The 16,570-nt window shown below is 41.3% G+C and overlaps 1 protein-coding gene across 2 annotated transcripts in view; it reads right to left on the reverse strand.

Annotated features, from left to right (window-relative positions):
* Positions 1-16,570, reverse strand: part of LOC133359128 (uncharacterized) — a 44,374-nt gene that overhangs the window by 16,292 nt on the left and 11,512 nt on the right. For both annotated transcript variants that reach the window (XM_061577521.1, XM_061577522.1), the window contains 8 exons: positions 14,118-14,244; positions 12,179-12,229; positions 10,531-10,572; positions 10,045-10,075; positions 6,357-6,423; positions 3,480-3,598; positions 2,765-2,875; positions 735-798 (listed from right to left, as the gene is read on the reverse strand). In XM_061577521.1, coding sequence (XP_061433505.1) covers positions 735-798; positions 2,765-2,875; positions 3,480-3,598; positions 6,357-6,423; positions 10,045-10,075; positions 10,531-10,572; positions 12,179-12,229; positions 14,118-14,244 — 612 coding nt within the window. The remainder of the gene's footprint in view (positions 1-734; positions 799-2,764; positions 2,876-3,479; positions 3,599-6,356; positions 6,424-10,044; positions 10,076-10,530; positions 10,573-12,178; positions 12,230-14,117; positions 14,245-16,570) is intronic.

Consider the following 16,570-nt stretch of genomic DNA (forward strand, 5'->3'; position numbering starts at 1 on the left):
GTAAAGATATGACATTGCTTGTTAAGAAAGTCAGTGGGCTTGGGCAGGACATGTTACTCGAAGGGATGATGACTCAGTGGGTGAGAATAACAGATGGGCAGCTAAAGATGGGAACGTGCCCAGGAAAGTCTGTCATGCAGAGGGGGTGAAGAAATGAACTGTTGCGCAGGTGCTGGGTGGAATGTTGCATTATAGGACTATAAGAGACGGTTCCATCTTGGGGAGGCCTTCAACTAGCAGAAATTGATAATGGCCGATAATAATGACATCAGCCCACAATGTCCTAGAACTTAATTACAGCAAATACAATGCTTTGGTAATGAAATCCTGCAATGATTACCAGATGGCTGTGGAATATCTCCATTTGCCTTTTTGTACAGTGCTTCGGTAGTGAGTGGGTAGTAACCACCCAGCCACCTAGAGAAGTATATATCAAGCCACAATCTAGATTGAAAACGAATTTATTTACAACTGATTTGTGTGTTTAGTTTGTTGTCCTTCCCCCACACCTTCCATTAGAATGGTTGGCTACGGACGGTGCAAAAGAAGTTCAACATATGTACTTCCCCACATTGGTCAGCCTGATTTGGTGAAAGAGGTGGCTTGATAGCTGCTTTCGGGAAAAAATGGTAGATAAAAAGCCGTAAATTGGAAGATGATTTAAATACCTTAGACCACAGCTTACAGATGTAGTGTGTGTGTGATTTTTGAGTATTTCGTGGGTGGATCCTTACTTAGATAACTTTTTTAGGCTGGTTATCTTCTTCAGTAGATTTTTATTGTCCTTCACACCTGTTTCTGTTGAAATAGAAACAGGGCATTGCGATAAACACATGTTTAAGAAAACTGATGCTACCATTTTCTTTTACTTGCATCATAAAGCTTTATACAGGGACTCCTTTACGAACACTCGACTTACGAACTTTCAGAGATAGGAACAAACCTGTCTGTATGTCCATTTGCCTGTTCGGACTGAGTCTCGTCAGTTCAACCGCTGCCCAATAGATGGTGGTCGTGGCATCTACATTTGAAGAACATGAATAACCAGTGGCATCTACATCTACAGGAGATTATACAACTTTTAAAGCCATTCCCCATGTTTAGTGTACATGCTGTACAACATGTTTGGAATCGACAGGAATCAAGTTGGACTTGCGAACAAATCGACTTACGAACAGACCTCTGGAACCTAACTTGTTCGTAAGTAGAGGCGTCCCTGCAGATGCCAATTTCCTCAACATCAGGCAAGTTAGCAATAATTATGAATCCATTCTCCATTATTATTCCACAGTTGCACTAGCGTTAGGGAATGCTAGAAAGAAAACAATTCAATTAGCTAATATTAGGAGTCAGTTACACATGAATGCATGCAGTGTTTTATAGTAAACGTGTCAGACTTAATATTGTGGTTTAAAGAACGCAGACACTTCCTGACACTGATGTGTAAGTCGTATAATAATGTACAGGTCTTAGTCTATCCTCTTGTGGATTAAGCCCTACCATTGCCTGAGTTACAGAGGTTGTATGACCATACTTTGCCACAATGGTCAGTGCAGGATGGTAAATGAAGGGTACCCAGGACTGCATCAGATATCACTAACTGCTGGTGCTCGCCATGGCATAAAATCGAGCTCAGGTGACTGGATTCATAGTGCAGTATGCAAACCACTATGCCACCACTATTTCACTTCTCCATTGAGTTCCTTAACATAGGAGAGATACCGGCAGCAGAGTAATAGGTTAACATGACAGCTAGTAGTGATATGCCTCTGCAGTGTCTCTGGTAGTGCCTCTGGCTGAATTTATGAATTTATGAAGGTGTTATAGTGGATTAATGCAAGGACTGTGCACACTTAGCCGTGACAGTCAAGAGCCTCCTTACGCTATTGTCCCACTGCTGCCATGTGTTAAGTTACCAAAACACGGGAGTGGCAGGACGTATCTGCGTTTTGGTCTATGGTTATCTAGATGACAGTTTTGTGAATGTACCGGCCGCTAAACCTACAGAGCTCCACTGCAAAACAGAGATGAGGACTTGCCACTGCATCTGCTCTTTTGCAGAAGGGGCAGGGGAGCGAGTGGGGAATGATATAGAAGCTGTCGGTGTGACCAGTGTTCATGTTTATTTATAACAGGGAAATCACCTCCTGGATTGCTTAGTAGCCCAAGTGCACTTTGCCACAGATGTTTCTCTTCCCATAAATTTCACCAAGAGGCTTAGGTAGTTTAACATAGGAGATACAATTAATCTATTTATCTTACATGCAATATATCTGTAAATTCGTGGCCATGCACAGATAAAAAAAAGGAGAATTACAAATCCCCTTGTCTCATTAGAGCTGCCATAAACTGGTGCAGGGTTTCCCTATTTACACAAATGCCACTAGAAAATAATGGTCCAGAAAAAACGTAGTCTAACAGAGTGTGATATTACACTCAAGTAAAGAGACATACATAATTGACTATTGTATTACCCACAATCCTCAAGACAGGGCATATTAAGTTTGGTGCAGTGATGCCAACTGGAATAACAGGTCTACAAGCTGCTTGTGCTGTGGCTATCGCTCAGTCGACTCTCATGGGAGCAAACTTATCTACAACTACCTGCAGATGTTTCTTACTTGTGCTGCAGGGTGAAGCGTATTGCCTCAAGCGCAGACAGCTTGTTGTCACAGGTTTGAGTTCTCGAGCAATTCGTCCTGGCTGGTCTAGGTAAGCTGTGCCCTTTGTAAAAGTGAGAACGCTCTGCATAATTAGCACTCACTCTGCTCTGGCGTAAACGTCTTCATCACGTCCTCAATGAGCTTTGTCGTCTCTTGGAGCTGCACGCCTGAGCCCTCTCGGGAGGCAGATGTCCGGATCTTCTCAAACATCTCTGCACAGGGTACCAGACTTGTTATCAAAGGAGAACAATATCAATACGTGTGTTCCATTTTATATGTTTGTTCCAATTGCATACACTCTCGATAGTTATCAGGTATATTTAATGTGGTCATATGTTTTTTTTATATATATAACAATTGATTATTGACGATAATAAAAACATAATGCAAATTATACGCATTTAGCCAAATTATAGTTGAACATTGTATGTTGCATGGTCTTGTCCTGAGAAAAATTTTACATTTTAAGTAAGCTTATAGTTTTTCATTGCAATACCAGTTTCCATGGGTAAATATTGAGCTTGAAACAAAATCTTCAAACATCCATATATATGCATACACTCATTTACATCAATGCAAAGTATCGACATTTCCTGCAAGATGGCATCAAGGGAAGTGGCACACCACAGCAGACTCTTACTCCACTAAACGGAATAAGAGGGAAGAGGCCTAAAAACACAGTATGTGGGTAGAGTACTGAGCAGGCGGGCAGGCGGGGACTCTTCCCCTGTGACTTATATGTTAGATATATGCTGGTCTAACGCGTGTAATGCAACTGCATAGATACATCGTACACACGGTACTCTTAATACAAACCTGGGCCACCATTCTTGACAAAAGCTGTTTTCAGGGCAAATTTCTCCTCCCGCGTGGAATCAACAAAAGTCATAATTTTCTTCAGCCTTTCCAGGAGCTCAACCATGGCGTAGGTACAGCTGCAAAAGAGGTTGGAATTTAGAAATACGAGCATCAAAGACAGAGATCCTACCTTTACCTTTCATATGCTTGTGTTTCATCACTTTAATACAATAAGAGCACAGAAACAAAAAATAAAATGACAGCTCAAGATGATTTTACCATTAACAATTTTTTTCATAGTGCAAGTTTTGTGACCTCGTTTTGTGAGTCAAATAATGATGATGTTGCAGCATGGTGTGGTTGAGGAGCTGAAGGTACTGCTGTCAGTTGCACGGTGTTGGTGTTGCATGGGAGGTTATTCGTTCAATGAAATGCAAGACGAAAGGGGAAAGGTTACCGCACACGAGCTACAAAGAGCCGTAACGCACGAGTTGACAGTTTTGATTAATGGGAAGGATCCAAATGGTGTCCAATCAGGTAAAGCTGTGAGAATAAGGGAAAAGGAAACAGCCATTTGGAAGGTAGGACAACCAATTGGGTGAAATATAGCAAGGCATGGGAGTATGCAAATTAGCGAATCGAAAGTGTTTTTTGGGCTCTGGGGCTATACAAGATGGGACTGAACACAGAACAGGAGTGTGCACAGAGCTATAGACTGCCGGAGAACCAGGAGCGAACAAGAGCAGCAAGATAAGCTCTCCCGCACTCGAGAAAGTACAGAAGAGTTAGCTCAATAAAGTTTGTGAAAATGATTGCTTAGCCAGGGGCAGCGACTGTGATAGCTGCTGTGTTGGAAGTGATACAGAAAGTGTCTGCAGGGACAGCAGTAGTGATGATACAAGTGATCCAAACTGAGACGGAGGTCCTTGGAAGTTTATTGATAGGTTGAATAGCAGAGTTGCACCAATGCTATTCCACTGATGTATGTTATAGAGGCTGACAGTATTGTATAGAAATCCATCAGTGATAGCGCCGTTGGAAATAGTTAGTTTGTTAAATATTGGCGGAAGAAGTGTATGTGCCACTGATCTATTTACGTGGGATTACACTTATATTGAAAAAAGTTCAGTGAACGCGAACTACAACAAGAGATACAGGGCATGATTGACGAGATGTTACTCTCTGGTGTGCTGGATTGGGGAAGATTGTAAGTCTAAATTGCATCGTTTGCTATCCATTAGAGTTTACACAACATAATTTTTCATAATACGAAAGATTAAATGTCACGATGTGACGATTATCACGATATCAGTTTCGCTTAACTTTGTAAAACGATGTCACGTTTGTACAGCGTGACGTCACGAATCTATGGTGAGTTCCCTTCACCCGGCCTGTGAGTCTTGACCATGGAGGGGACTTGTTCTGCTGCACACACTGCGGGCTGGGACGCCGCTCCGGCCTGCTCACAAATAGCGACGCGCCACTGCAGCCGACGATGTTCCCTGAGGGAATTTTACGCCCTTGGAAATATCTGCTTTCACATTTTGCAAAAAAGCGTGATATACATATGTATATGTAATGACCGGAAAATAACCCCAAGCCTATGTGCAGTCAAACGCTATTCGAAAATAAACCAAGGTCCCTGATTGGACCAAAGTGGTTTCCACAGGGGTTGGTCGGGACGAAGGCTTTTAAAGTGATTGGAGAAAAGGGGTTAAAGGAGAAACAAAGTGGAACCTAGAGGCGACAGTAGGGATCCGTTAGAGGGGAATGACAGGAATTGGCTGAGGGAAATACAGAGACAGAGGGAACATTCCAGAAAGGGGACTAGAACAAGGGAAGGGGGCGTTTCAGGGAAGACAAGCTGAAGACAAGCTGAAGACAAGCTGAAGGTGTCACGGGGGTTGTGTCGGGCCGTGACACTCTGCGTGAACCCAACAGGACACGTGACCAGATAAAAGGGTGCCAGGGGCCCCAGGGGAGTCACGTGGTTGGGGTTCGGGCCTCTCCGAAGGATCCGGAAGGGGGGCGTGGCCTGGGGCAGGGCCAGCCACGCCGGAGTGGTTATAAGTGGGGTGTTGGCAGAGAGCTGGGCTGTTCTGTGCTGTTCTGCTGTGTCAACTCTGTGATGAAGCCACTATCTACGATTCTCGGTCTCTGGTCCAGAAATGTAGTATCCCCATGTGTTAGCTAAGTTATGAATGGTGGTTACCACCCTATGTCGTTATCTTGTTAATGTTAAGAGTTGCCCGTTGTCTTTAGATAATACATATTTTTGCCTCCAAAGTACAATGGGCCCCTGAATTTAACCCACCACACATAGTTTAGAATATTTAAGCATAACTACATGTATAGTAGAAGAGGTTTTTCTGGTTGGCTGGCGCAAGGGCAAGTGTGTGATGACGTCACCCACATCTCACGTTGTCCTTGTGTTGTGCAGATGCAACGCCTCCCCCACCCACCGCAGGTGTGTAACCCTTTGCAAATGCACGGGCGATGCGAGTGTGTTTATCACAAAACGTTATTGCATGTTAAAGAGAGCATTTCAACTATGGAATATGTACTTCACACTCACGACTCTGTCTGTGTCAAAACAGCATAAATAGGGTTACACTCGCATCGTGTATGTGCGTGACAGGGGGTTCGTCGTCTTTGATTGCTTCCCACAGTCCACACTTGTCCCCAGCCTTCTCTGTCCGTTTCCTGCCCGTTCTCCCCCTTTTCCCCACCAGGTCTCCCTCTTATATCTCCTCGCCTGCTCCTCCCCCTTCCACTGTCACCGTCCCACTGTCCCCTTCTTTTTGGTGGGAATCCTTCGCCTGACATCCCTTACAACAGTGTGAAACCCCTTCCCGTGGAGAAACCAACATGTCTATATTAACAGCACCATCTTACCTGGGCAGATTTTTCAATTCCTTTACAATGTTCAAAACTTCATCTACTTTCTTTTTCAATTCTGGTCCTATTAACACAAGACAAATATGAGCAAGACAACAAGAACCCAGATGAAACGGCCTTAGTTGTTATAATTAGGGTCATAAAGGAGACACATGGGCTTTGGGGGTGGAGATGGGGGGAAGAGGGCAAATGTAGCCATATCACAGAGCGTGTGGCTGATGTTTGTTATCACAGTTCATTGTTTGAGAGTGGCAGCTTTGTGGCGATTTAAAGGTTGTTGCTCTCTTGCTTGGTCTGCAGACTGGATACACAAAGTACTGCTGTTTTCTCTCCAAATGGGATAGTCGTGTGAGAGATTCCTACTACATCAAGATAGATTGGCCACTCCGACAGTCATTGGAGCCTGTGAGAAAAAGTGTTCAGCATCCACAACTCGTTGAATCAAGGAAGATTTTGTTACCACCCTTACACAGCAAGCTGGGTCTGATAAAGAACGTTGCCAAAGCTATGGACAAAACACAAGCGGCTTTCAAGTACCTCTGTGGAAAATGTCCATGGTTAAGTGAAGCTAAGATAATGGAAGGACCTCATATGCGTGAATTTTTTCGAGATGATGCATTTGACAGTGCACCGCGTGGCAAGGAAAAGACGGCATGGAAAGCCTTCCAGTTCGTGGCCACAAATTTGCTCGGAAATGACAAGGCAGACCACTACAGGGAGTTGGTGGAAAACCTCAAGGCACACAAAAGCCTTGGTTGCCACATGTCACTAAAGATATTTTTTTTGCACTCTCATCTAGATGTTTTCCCTCCGAACTGTGGAGCAATGAGCGACGAGCATTGCGAGCGATTTCACCAGTACATTGCAACAATGGAGAAACGCTATCAGGGAAAATGGAGCCCATCAATGCTTGCAGACTATTGATGGACAGTGACAAGAGATGCTCAATTTAATGAATACAAGAGACAAGCCAAAAAGCGCCGCGTAGACACTAAGGACTAAACTATGCACTTATATATACACTAGCGGTAAGTACCCGGCGTTGCCTGGGTGAAAAATACATTTCAAAACTTCTCTTAAAAACCTTACATATACACACACAGATACTAAGGTATTGTGAAAGCCCGGTGGGCCGTTTGTACATTTCTCCACCAACAAAATTATAAGAAGCTTGCAAAAGTCCAAAAAGTTGTAGAAATTGTGGGGTAAATAGTTGATGTAAAAGGTTTCCGAAAATTGTGGACACCCCCCCTCAAAAAATTATCTTTACCCCCGTGTAGGTATATATACCTACACACCCTACATACAACAGAGGAAGTAGTATCTATTGACTCTGTAGTTGTATCTACTAACTGTACAGTAGTATCTACTGAGCCAGTAGTAGCTACTGACTGTTGGAGTATTATTTACTGATTGTAGTAACGACTGAACGTAGTACTATCTACTGGGCCTACAGTAGTATCTACCGACTCTATAGTAGTAACAACTAACTGTATAGTAGTATCCACTGACTATAGTAGTATCCACTGACTATAGTAGTAACTACTAACTCTATAGCATTATCTACTCACTCTATAGTAGTATCTACTGACTCTAGTAGCTACTCACCGTCGAAGTATGTACTGACTGTATAGTAGTATATACTGACTGTAGCAGTATTGACTGACTGTAGTGATATATACTGACTGTTTTAGTATCTACTAACTCTATTTAGCAGTATCTACCAACTCGATAGCAGTATCTACTATCACTACAGCAGTGCATACCGACTGAGGTGGTACCTGCTATGATCACAGTAGTACATACTGGCTGTGGTGGGACATGCTATGATCACAGCAGTGCATACTGCTGTGGTGGTACCTGCTATTATTACAGCAGTGCATATTGTGGTCCTACCTGCTATTACAGCAGTGCATATTGTGGTGGTACCTGTTGTCTACAGCAGTACATACTGTGGTCGCACCTGTTATGACTACAGCAGTACATACTGACAGTGGTGGCACCTGCTATGACTACAGCAGTACATACCGACTTTGGTGGTACCTGCTTTCACTACAGCTGTGCATACTGACTGTGGTGGCACCTGCTATGATTACAACAGTGCATACTGTGGTGGAACCTGCTTTCACGACAGCAGTACATACTGTGGTGGTACGTGCTATGGTTATAGCAGTGTATACTGACTAGTGTGCCTTTCTCCTAATTTTCAAGCTTGCGTACCGGACCACCTCGTCATCTTGCTTACCGCTGTCTGTTCTCTCTGCCTGGGTCCTATCTTTGGAATTTTCACACTTAAATTCTAACTTAGCAATCTTTGAAATACGTAATCAACCGGGCTATGTGTTAATTGTGTGTTGACCGACTCTCTGTGTTGCATTACATTACATTTCGATATTTTACTAGGTTATTTAATTTTAGCGTGTCTTTCTCCTGATTTTCAAGCTTGCATGCCGTGCCGCGTCGTCATCTTACTTGCAGCATCACGTTGTCGTCCACTCATTGATATGCTAATTTTTTCTCTGCCCCCTCCCTCTCTCCGCCCCCGCCCCCCTTCTCTATATTTAAGGCCCCGTCACAGAAACGACCTCTCTCTTTGTGCCGATATGTGTTCTCTCTCCGTGTGTCCTTGTGATGTCTGTATGCTTGTATGTCTGTCTATAGTTTTCTAGTTAGATTTTTATTGCTATTTCTTTTATGCCTGATGATGATTGCTTGTGTTGCAATCGAAACGTCATAATATGCTATTATTTTATCTTTAGACGTGACTTAACCGAAAGAACCAAAGAATAATTCCTGCAGTCACGAAAGCTCCAAAATTAAGATTGGTGGTACCTGCTATGATTACAGCAGTGGATACTTACTGTGGTGGTATCCTATGACTACAGCTGTGCATACTGACTGTGGTGGTACCTGCTTTCACGACAGCAGTGCATACTGACTGTGGCGGTTCCTGCTATGATTACAGCGGTGCATACTGACTGTGGTGGTACCTGCTATGACTACAGCAGTGCATACTGACTGTGGTGGTACCGGCTATGATTACAGCAGTGCATATTGTGGTGGTACCTGCAAAGATTACAGCAGTGCAAACTGCTGTGGTGATATCTGCTACGATTACAGCAGTGCATACTGCTGTGGTGGTACCTGCTATGATTACAGCAGTGAATACTGCTGTGGTGGTACCTGCTATGATTACAGCAGTGCATACTGCTGTGGTGGTACCTGCTATTACAGCAGTGCATACTGCTGTGGTGGTACCTGCTATGATTACAGCATTACAGCAATAGTTTGTAGCCTTTTGTTTCATAATACATTGTATTTATATAACCCTTTTGCTGATTTTTAAAGTGTTACATGAATAGGACAGGTGACATGTTATCATGTAAAGCAACCATAAACACATGCAAAGGCCTAGGTTTACAATTTATTAGTAAAACTCTACGATCTACACAATATACATAGAAGTAAAATGTTAAAACTTTGATATCTTTGGAACAGTAGCCAATCACTTGTTTTAATTGTCATATTTGAATTCAGCACCTCAAAATCCATAATAAACAGCACATTTCATCTCTGAAGCAGACGACGTCTACAAAATTGTAGACGAATGAAATTAAACATTAATTGCAATATTTAAATAATAGTCTCCTTGCACATTTGCACAGAGGCTGCATCAAATCCATACCTCGCATGTCTTCTGCCAGAAACCGCAGAAGCTGAGGAGGCAATTAAGATTCAGCGATAACACCGGGCATTAACATAATCCAGCTGTGAAGCTGTGCGTGCTGAATGCAACACACAGAAAACCCCCTAGTGAACATGTTTAATTATTTAAGTCCAATGTTATCATGCAACTGTTATACATTAGCAATATAATGTAGAATACAGACAAGTTATACTCCCCTTGTCACTCAATTTATACACTGTATGCTTCATTGTGTATATTATCTGCTATACAGAAGAGTGCATCAGCTGTGAAAATAGCACTAATTCAATGTCACCCACGACATGTACACTATTTACAAGACAATCACATTACTGCTGTAACAGTCTGACAGTTTAGTGTTAACACACTTGACCTGTTCACCGACTACACATCAACTGCTTTTTAATAGTTTATCACGAAACCAATTGTAATATACCTCAGTTAAGTTTTAACTAAAGCACACACCTCTGAAGGAGTTTCATCCATGGAGTGCATAAGATCAACCGTCTAAAACAAAGACAATTACATGATTACCTCAGCACATTCACATTCGTTTCACAATACGGTGTCTCAATTGAAGCAAAAACCATCTCTGTTCTCACAATATAACAATAAATGCTAGTTTAAGTTTTCAATTCAGTGTTATTACATTTTGTAATAGAAGAATACATTGATAGATATCTCATTTGATTAGCACATTGCTCATGACTTGTTGGACAACTTTGTAGTCTTGTGACTTTCTTCAATAATTTCCTGTCGTTCATTCCCATTGGGAGTGATAATGGCTATGTCGTCAATAACTTAGATATGGACAACACTTTTTTCATCTATGTTCATTCCTCGATTTTTCTTATAACATTTTCAGAAAACATCTTCTAATGTCGCAGTGAGTAACTTTGGCAAGGTCTGTATATTGACTTAACATGCAATGTGTTTCATTATGCAACCTGAGTGTAGCTGTTACATTTTTGCAACCGGTCGAACTTAAACTATTTTCTTTTTACATGTATTTATTACGATCTTAACTTGCGAGAGGCTGAATGTGTGTCACACAGAAAGTAAATAGTATGAAAAAAGGACAGCATCAAAAAGTCACAATCAGTCATTGGACCAACATCTGCAGATATGGTAACCACATTTTTACACGAAAATGTAAATCTCAATCATTGAACTGTGCTTCAATTATTCTTCTATTCTAAAAGAGTGATCATTCATGTTCTACAAATTTCCTAAGCAATAACAGCATTCCTCATGGCGTTTACTCAGAAATTAGCTTCCCCCCTCCCAAAAAACAGTGAAGTATCAATAAAACGAACTACATAGATTGTATATATAATGAACTTCTTCCGTACCGTACGTAGCCAACCGTGCTAATCGGAGGTGCGGAGGAAGGACAACAGATTAAACATAAAAAGCAGTTCTCAAGAAATGAGTTTTCAATCTAGATTTAAAAGTGCATAGTTCCAGTCGCGTCCTTATATCAAAAGGAAGAGAGTTCCAGATGGCCGCAGAAGCACATCTGAAAGTGCGCGATGCAGTGACAGTATTTGTTCGATAGCTCGCCAAAAAGACGCTGCGAGGATGACCGGAGTTCACGTGATGGTTTATGCAGGCACCAATTAACACACACAAGGCATTCATAAAATGCATACAATATCAAGCACCACTATGTTCCATGAAGGATAAAGTGATGTCATAGCAGTAAAAGTATCTCCGTTGGCAGTTGTGTCTAGCTGAAGTGATGTTCCTCAGCTCAGTATTGTTCCACGTAATTGAGAGCTTTATCATGTTGGCAAATCGGGTTGAGCAGTTATATCTAATGCATACATTATCAAATCATAATTTTTGCATGTTTTACCACAATGCAGAATGTTTGCCTTGCAATGTGTGTCTATTTGATGTTTGAACATCTTAACACCTGTATTTTTGCCAGAAAGGGTAAAGCCTATTCTGTTTTCATGACCAATGTTTCACGAAAATAGGACAGTGTGATGTGGTGAGTTAAGATGCCGTGTAATAATGAGCATAACCACAGTGTGATGAGGCAAGAGCAGTTTAACTTCCACGAGGAGCCCCGCTTCTCTCTCCCAGGCTCCAGGCAGCGCCAACTCACCTCGGCCAAGGCCTTCTCCAGCGCTTCATCTCTACCGCTGGCTGCCACGGCCTTTAAGGAAGTGAAAATCATTAATTACATTTTCATTCACGTCACATAATAATAATATGTAAATAAAGATAACTTACAGCTTCCCACATCGTGTCAGTCATGGGGGTTAATTGACCATACCTCACCGTACTTCATTAGACCTCCTTTGCCAGTACCAAAATATAATAATAGGGGTTTTCCCCTTTTTTCTTTCAACAAAACTTGTTAGTGTGGGTTGGTGAAAATGGAGGCCTCAGGACTTTCAGATATTACTCGTCACCAATATTGGCCGTGGTCACAGAGTCAATCTTGGGTCGCCGGATTACATAGCACAGTGCGCTAGCCACTGTGCCACCGCTCCACCATTTGATTTAGGAATTTTCAACAATTAGACACATGTAAACTCACATTCACATGCTTTATATCAATTTGACTTTATATGTGATGACATAACTAATATTTAATATATTGGAGGTCCAATCTTCAATACAATTTTATTTTAACAGTAAGTAATTTTGGAATACATTAACAATTTCCAGTTAATTAAGTGTTTTTGTGGAAATTCATTTTAGGACAAAAATGTTCAATGTGTATCAGGCAAACAGATCGAGTGTTAACTTAAAAAGCAGGTTTTCAGACACAATGGCACGCTAGTTTTTGGGTCAGACAACGTGGCAGTTTTATAAAAAAGCATTTCTGTCATTAACCCTCCACCACCCGACACCAACTACCAAAGCACGCGTTATCTGCATTTCTCTGTAATGTGGGCCTGGCCAGCTTTCATTTAAATTATATGAAATATATAATAATAATAAAAACACACACATTTCAGTAGTGTTCAATTGACTCCTACTTTGCTAATCATTCCTAGCATCCTTGAATAAAACAGACCACGTTAGTCTCTAATCAACTTGTTAAACCACTCTAGCATTGACATGTTTTTATTTCGTGCTCTTTCCCTCACTCATACCCACTCTCTTCTATAAGATGCACACTAGTCGACTCTCTATCCCTCCACAGAGTCATTGAGGGCTCTCTCAATGTCATTAAATGCTGTCATTACAAGGCATGCCCAATGTGCCTTAATTCATGATCCAGGCGAGGTCCCACTAACCTCTGTTAAAAATCACCTCTCCTGGAAATCCTGAATATTATCACATATGTGGTGTTAAATGATCTACATGCTCATCCTTTTGCCATATAATGTTAACAGCTATAACTATGAATCACACATTAATTAGTTGTTCAAGCTAAGTTAGGCAAACCAGTCCATGTCTAGAGTAGTCTACACTCTATTTTCATATAATATTTAGTCTACACCCTATATTCATCCATACAGTGTATATCTCATATGTTAGAGGCAGAACGTCTATTGAATAAATGTGATTCATAATAGATGTTTGGGTCATATCGCACAAATATAATGTGTGTAGTAAACCCTCCACTACCGAACACACTAAAATTAATATAGTTGTCACTTGAACAAACGTGCCAATTTATTACTGCGTGCCTTTACACACTGTGAGTGCTGAAGCAGTAATACATTGGCATATTATTTCACGTGACGACATTATTGGCTGTGTTGGGTGGAGGAGAGTTTATGGCACACATTTTACTGACGCAATCTGTCCCAAAAATATATTTGTATTCACAATATTATTCGCAAAAGCTCACGTGTTTAAGACATGTTTATGAAAGTGAAATTAAGCAACACATTTTACACATAGTGGCTAAGGCTATGTCATATGTTAGTATTTAATTCCAATAAATTATTCATGGTATAGAGTGTAAGCAACAATACTCCCTTGCATATTAGCATCCATATGCCTGTTCTTTTTTTAAAAAAGAAATACGTTGTGAAGCTTGATTACTGCAAAGTACAACCACAGAATTATCCAAGAAAACTCACGCCTTGGAACATGCGCTGTATTTTAAGAACATCGAGTGGGCTGAGGAAGTCCCTCTGACCGATCGGAGTTTTCTTGTCTTGAACCGGCACAATCGTGGGGCTGACTCCATCGATTGATGATGCGTGCCTTTATACGGCAAGCAAGCATAGGAGGAAATCAGTAACAGTAATAACACTCATTACATGAGAATAATTGTCTAAGATTGAAAAATTGTTATTGCATTAATATTTATTGCCTTTTTGCCGCATGTATTCTTTATATAGTTCAATCAAGCAGTGCATATTTCTAGCTACTTGGCATTGGGATCAGCAACTAGGAAAATGACTAAGAACATTAAACAAAATATGATAATTGCACAAAGAAGCATGGGGAGATGCATTCCTGGAATTATACTGCGAGAAAGAAAATATATCACATAGCTAAGGGAACAAATGCAAATATTGTGTTCCAAAAGAGAATGTAAACTTGAGCTCAAGTAATAAATAAACTACTGTCAAGTACAAGTTTTATGAACAAAATGTAATAATTGATAGAGGGACACAACACTGGACAACAGAGCAGAAGTCTCTAGATGGTAATTAATGAAGGCTGACCAGGAACACAACGATGGAGTGTTGAGTAAGAGCAGGACTAAGTCAGTTTAGATTATAAATAGCAACTTCGCAATGTATAAAAATCGTTAGGTTTGCAATCATTACACATGACCTGCCATGAAATATAGATCAGAAGACTCAAAAAAGAAAATGAAACAAACACATCATGTAGCGATGCATGATGGGACAGAGACATTTAGAGTATAACACATGGATCAAAGAACACACACACATTAAAGACACCATACTGACTATTAACACAAAGAAGTGGGATTGGGCATGACCCATAGCTAAAACGGACGATGGCCTATGAGAAATGCATCTGATTTATGCAATACGTGCATGATATAAATAGTGATTATTAATATTATTAGTGGTGATGGAATGGCAGCCAAAGGGAAGAACATATCTAACACTACAACAACTATTAGATGTGATGATGAGATCAGTGCAGGCACAGGACTGAGACGGACTGTGGCATAGCAGGGCCATGGGGGCAGTGGGGGCCGTGGGGGCCCTGGGGGCAGTTTGGGCCATGGGGACCGTGGGGGCTGTGGTCAACGTGTGGGGAGGTTTTCATCAAGTGTGGGTGTATTGGCTGACGATGATAATAAAAATTGTTATTGAACCAGAATTAACCTTTGAAATTCACATCAACATATCTAGGGGATTCTGGCAAAATTACATCAAACTTAATCAATGTATATTACACAGCACAGAAAATAGATGAATAGAGGTTATAGTTTAACATGTTATCAAAGTTTTAAGAAGATGGTGTGAAAATGTGAAGTGTATGTTGCACAGTGATGTCGGTGGAAAGGCACCACCCGCATAGCATGAATATTGATGAAGGACAATAAATAATAATGAAGAATTCCATTGATTTACATTTCAGTGGTAAAGTCCATGGGGAGACCAAATATGGGAAATGTTATGTATGGTGGCAGATAAGGCAAGCACACGTGTGTTCTAACATCAGAAGCTTTTGTTCTTGTCACTTTGTTAATATACAGCTCTATGACCAATACAGTAATAAAGATATTGCTGGTGCCTCAAGCACCTGTCTCTTAACACTAAGGTTGGCCGCTTTACTCTTCCAAAGTGGTTTATATTGTCTGTCAAAAATCATCGGCAATACATAAGGCTACCAGTTTCTGGGAGACTCAAAATGGACTTGAGCTGGCAGCCTGTCACATGTTATCCTCGCCAACTTTTACACAATTATGCCCACCCAATCACGAGCCCAATTCACACAATGAACCTCCTTGTTATCTCTATTGGCCATTCCCACTGCCCATAGGCCCCAGCCACATGCCAACCTCATCCATTTTTATCCACTGCTGTGCTGTTTAACCATCCCTGATTGGTCAACCAATTGAAGCTGGGACAAAATCGCTAATGTCAAATAAGCTTCGGGATACCGGAACATCCTTTCTGAAACCAAAGCTGTCTCAACCACAGTGGGATGTTTGGTAGCTTTACAATAATAAATATTAACGTCATCGCAACCACCTACCTGTATTATGCATAAATACTACCTAAATACATCAAGTCCTCATCTATATTCACTCTCTCATTTCTTGACAGCTGTGATCAAGTTACAAGATACACATTCCTAACCATTGCCATGCACTTTGTTTTTTGGATGCTCACACTCAGATCCCATTTTCCAGCCTTATTGCCTAAAACAGCCAAGAGCTGTAATGCCACATCCAAGGCCCTCACGAGCAAACCTTGGAGCAAAAAAAGCCTGCATGCTGCAAGTCTCCTCGGTGCAAACAGCACACAAAGTTGATCATGACATTAAACAAAGCTGGTGGTAAAATACACCCCGACCCAACAGCGGTCCTTACTCAAAA

This window comes from Lethenteron reissneri, chromosome 64 (assembly GCF_015708825.2).
Source record: "Lethenteron reissneri isolate LAM-NWPU_2019-01 chromosome 64, ASM1570882v1, whole genome shotgun sequence".
NCBI lineage: Eukaryota > Metazoa > Chordata > Hyperoartia > Petromyzontiformes > Petromyzontidae > Lethenteron > Lethenteron reissneri.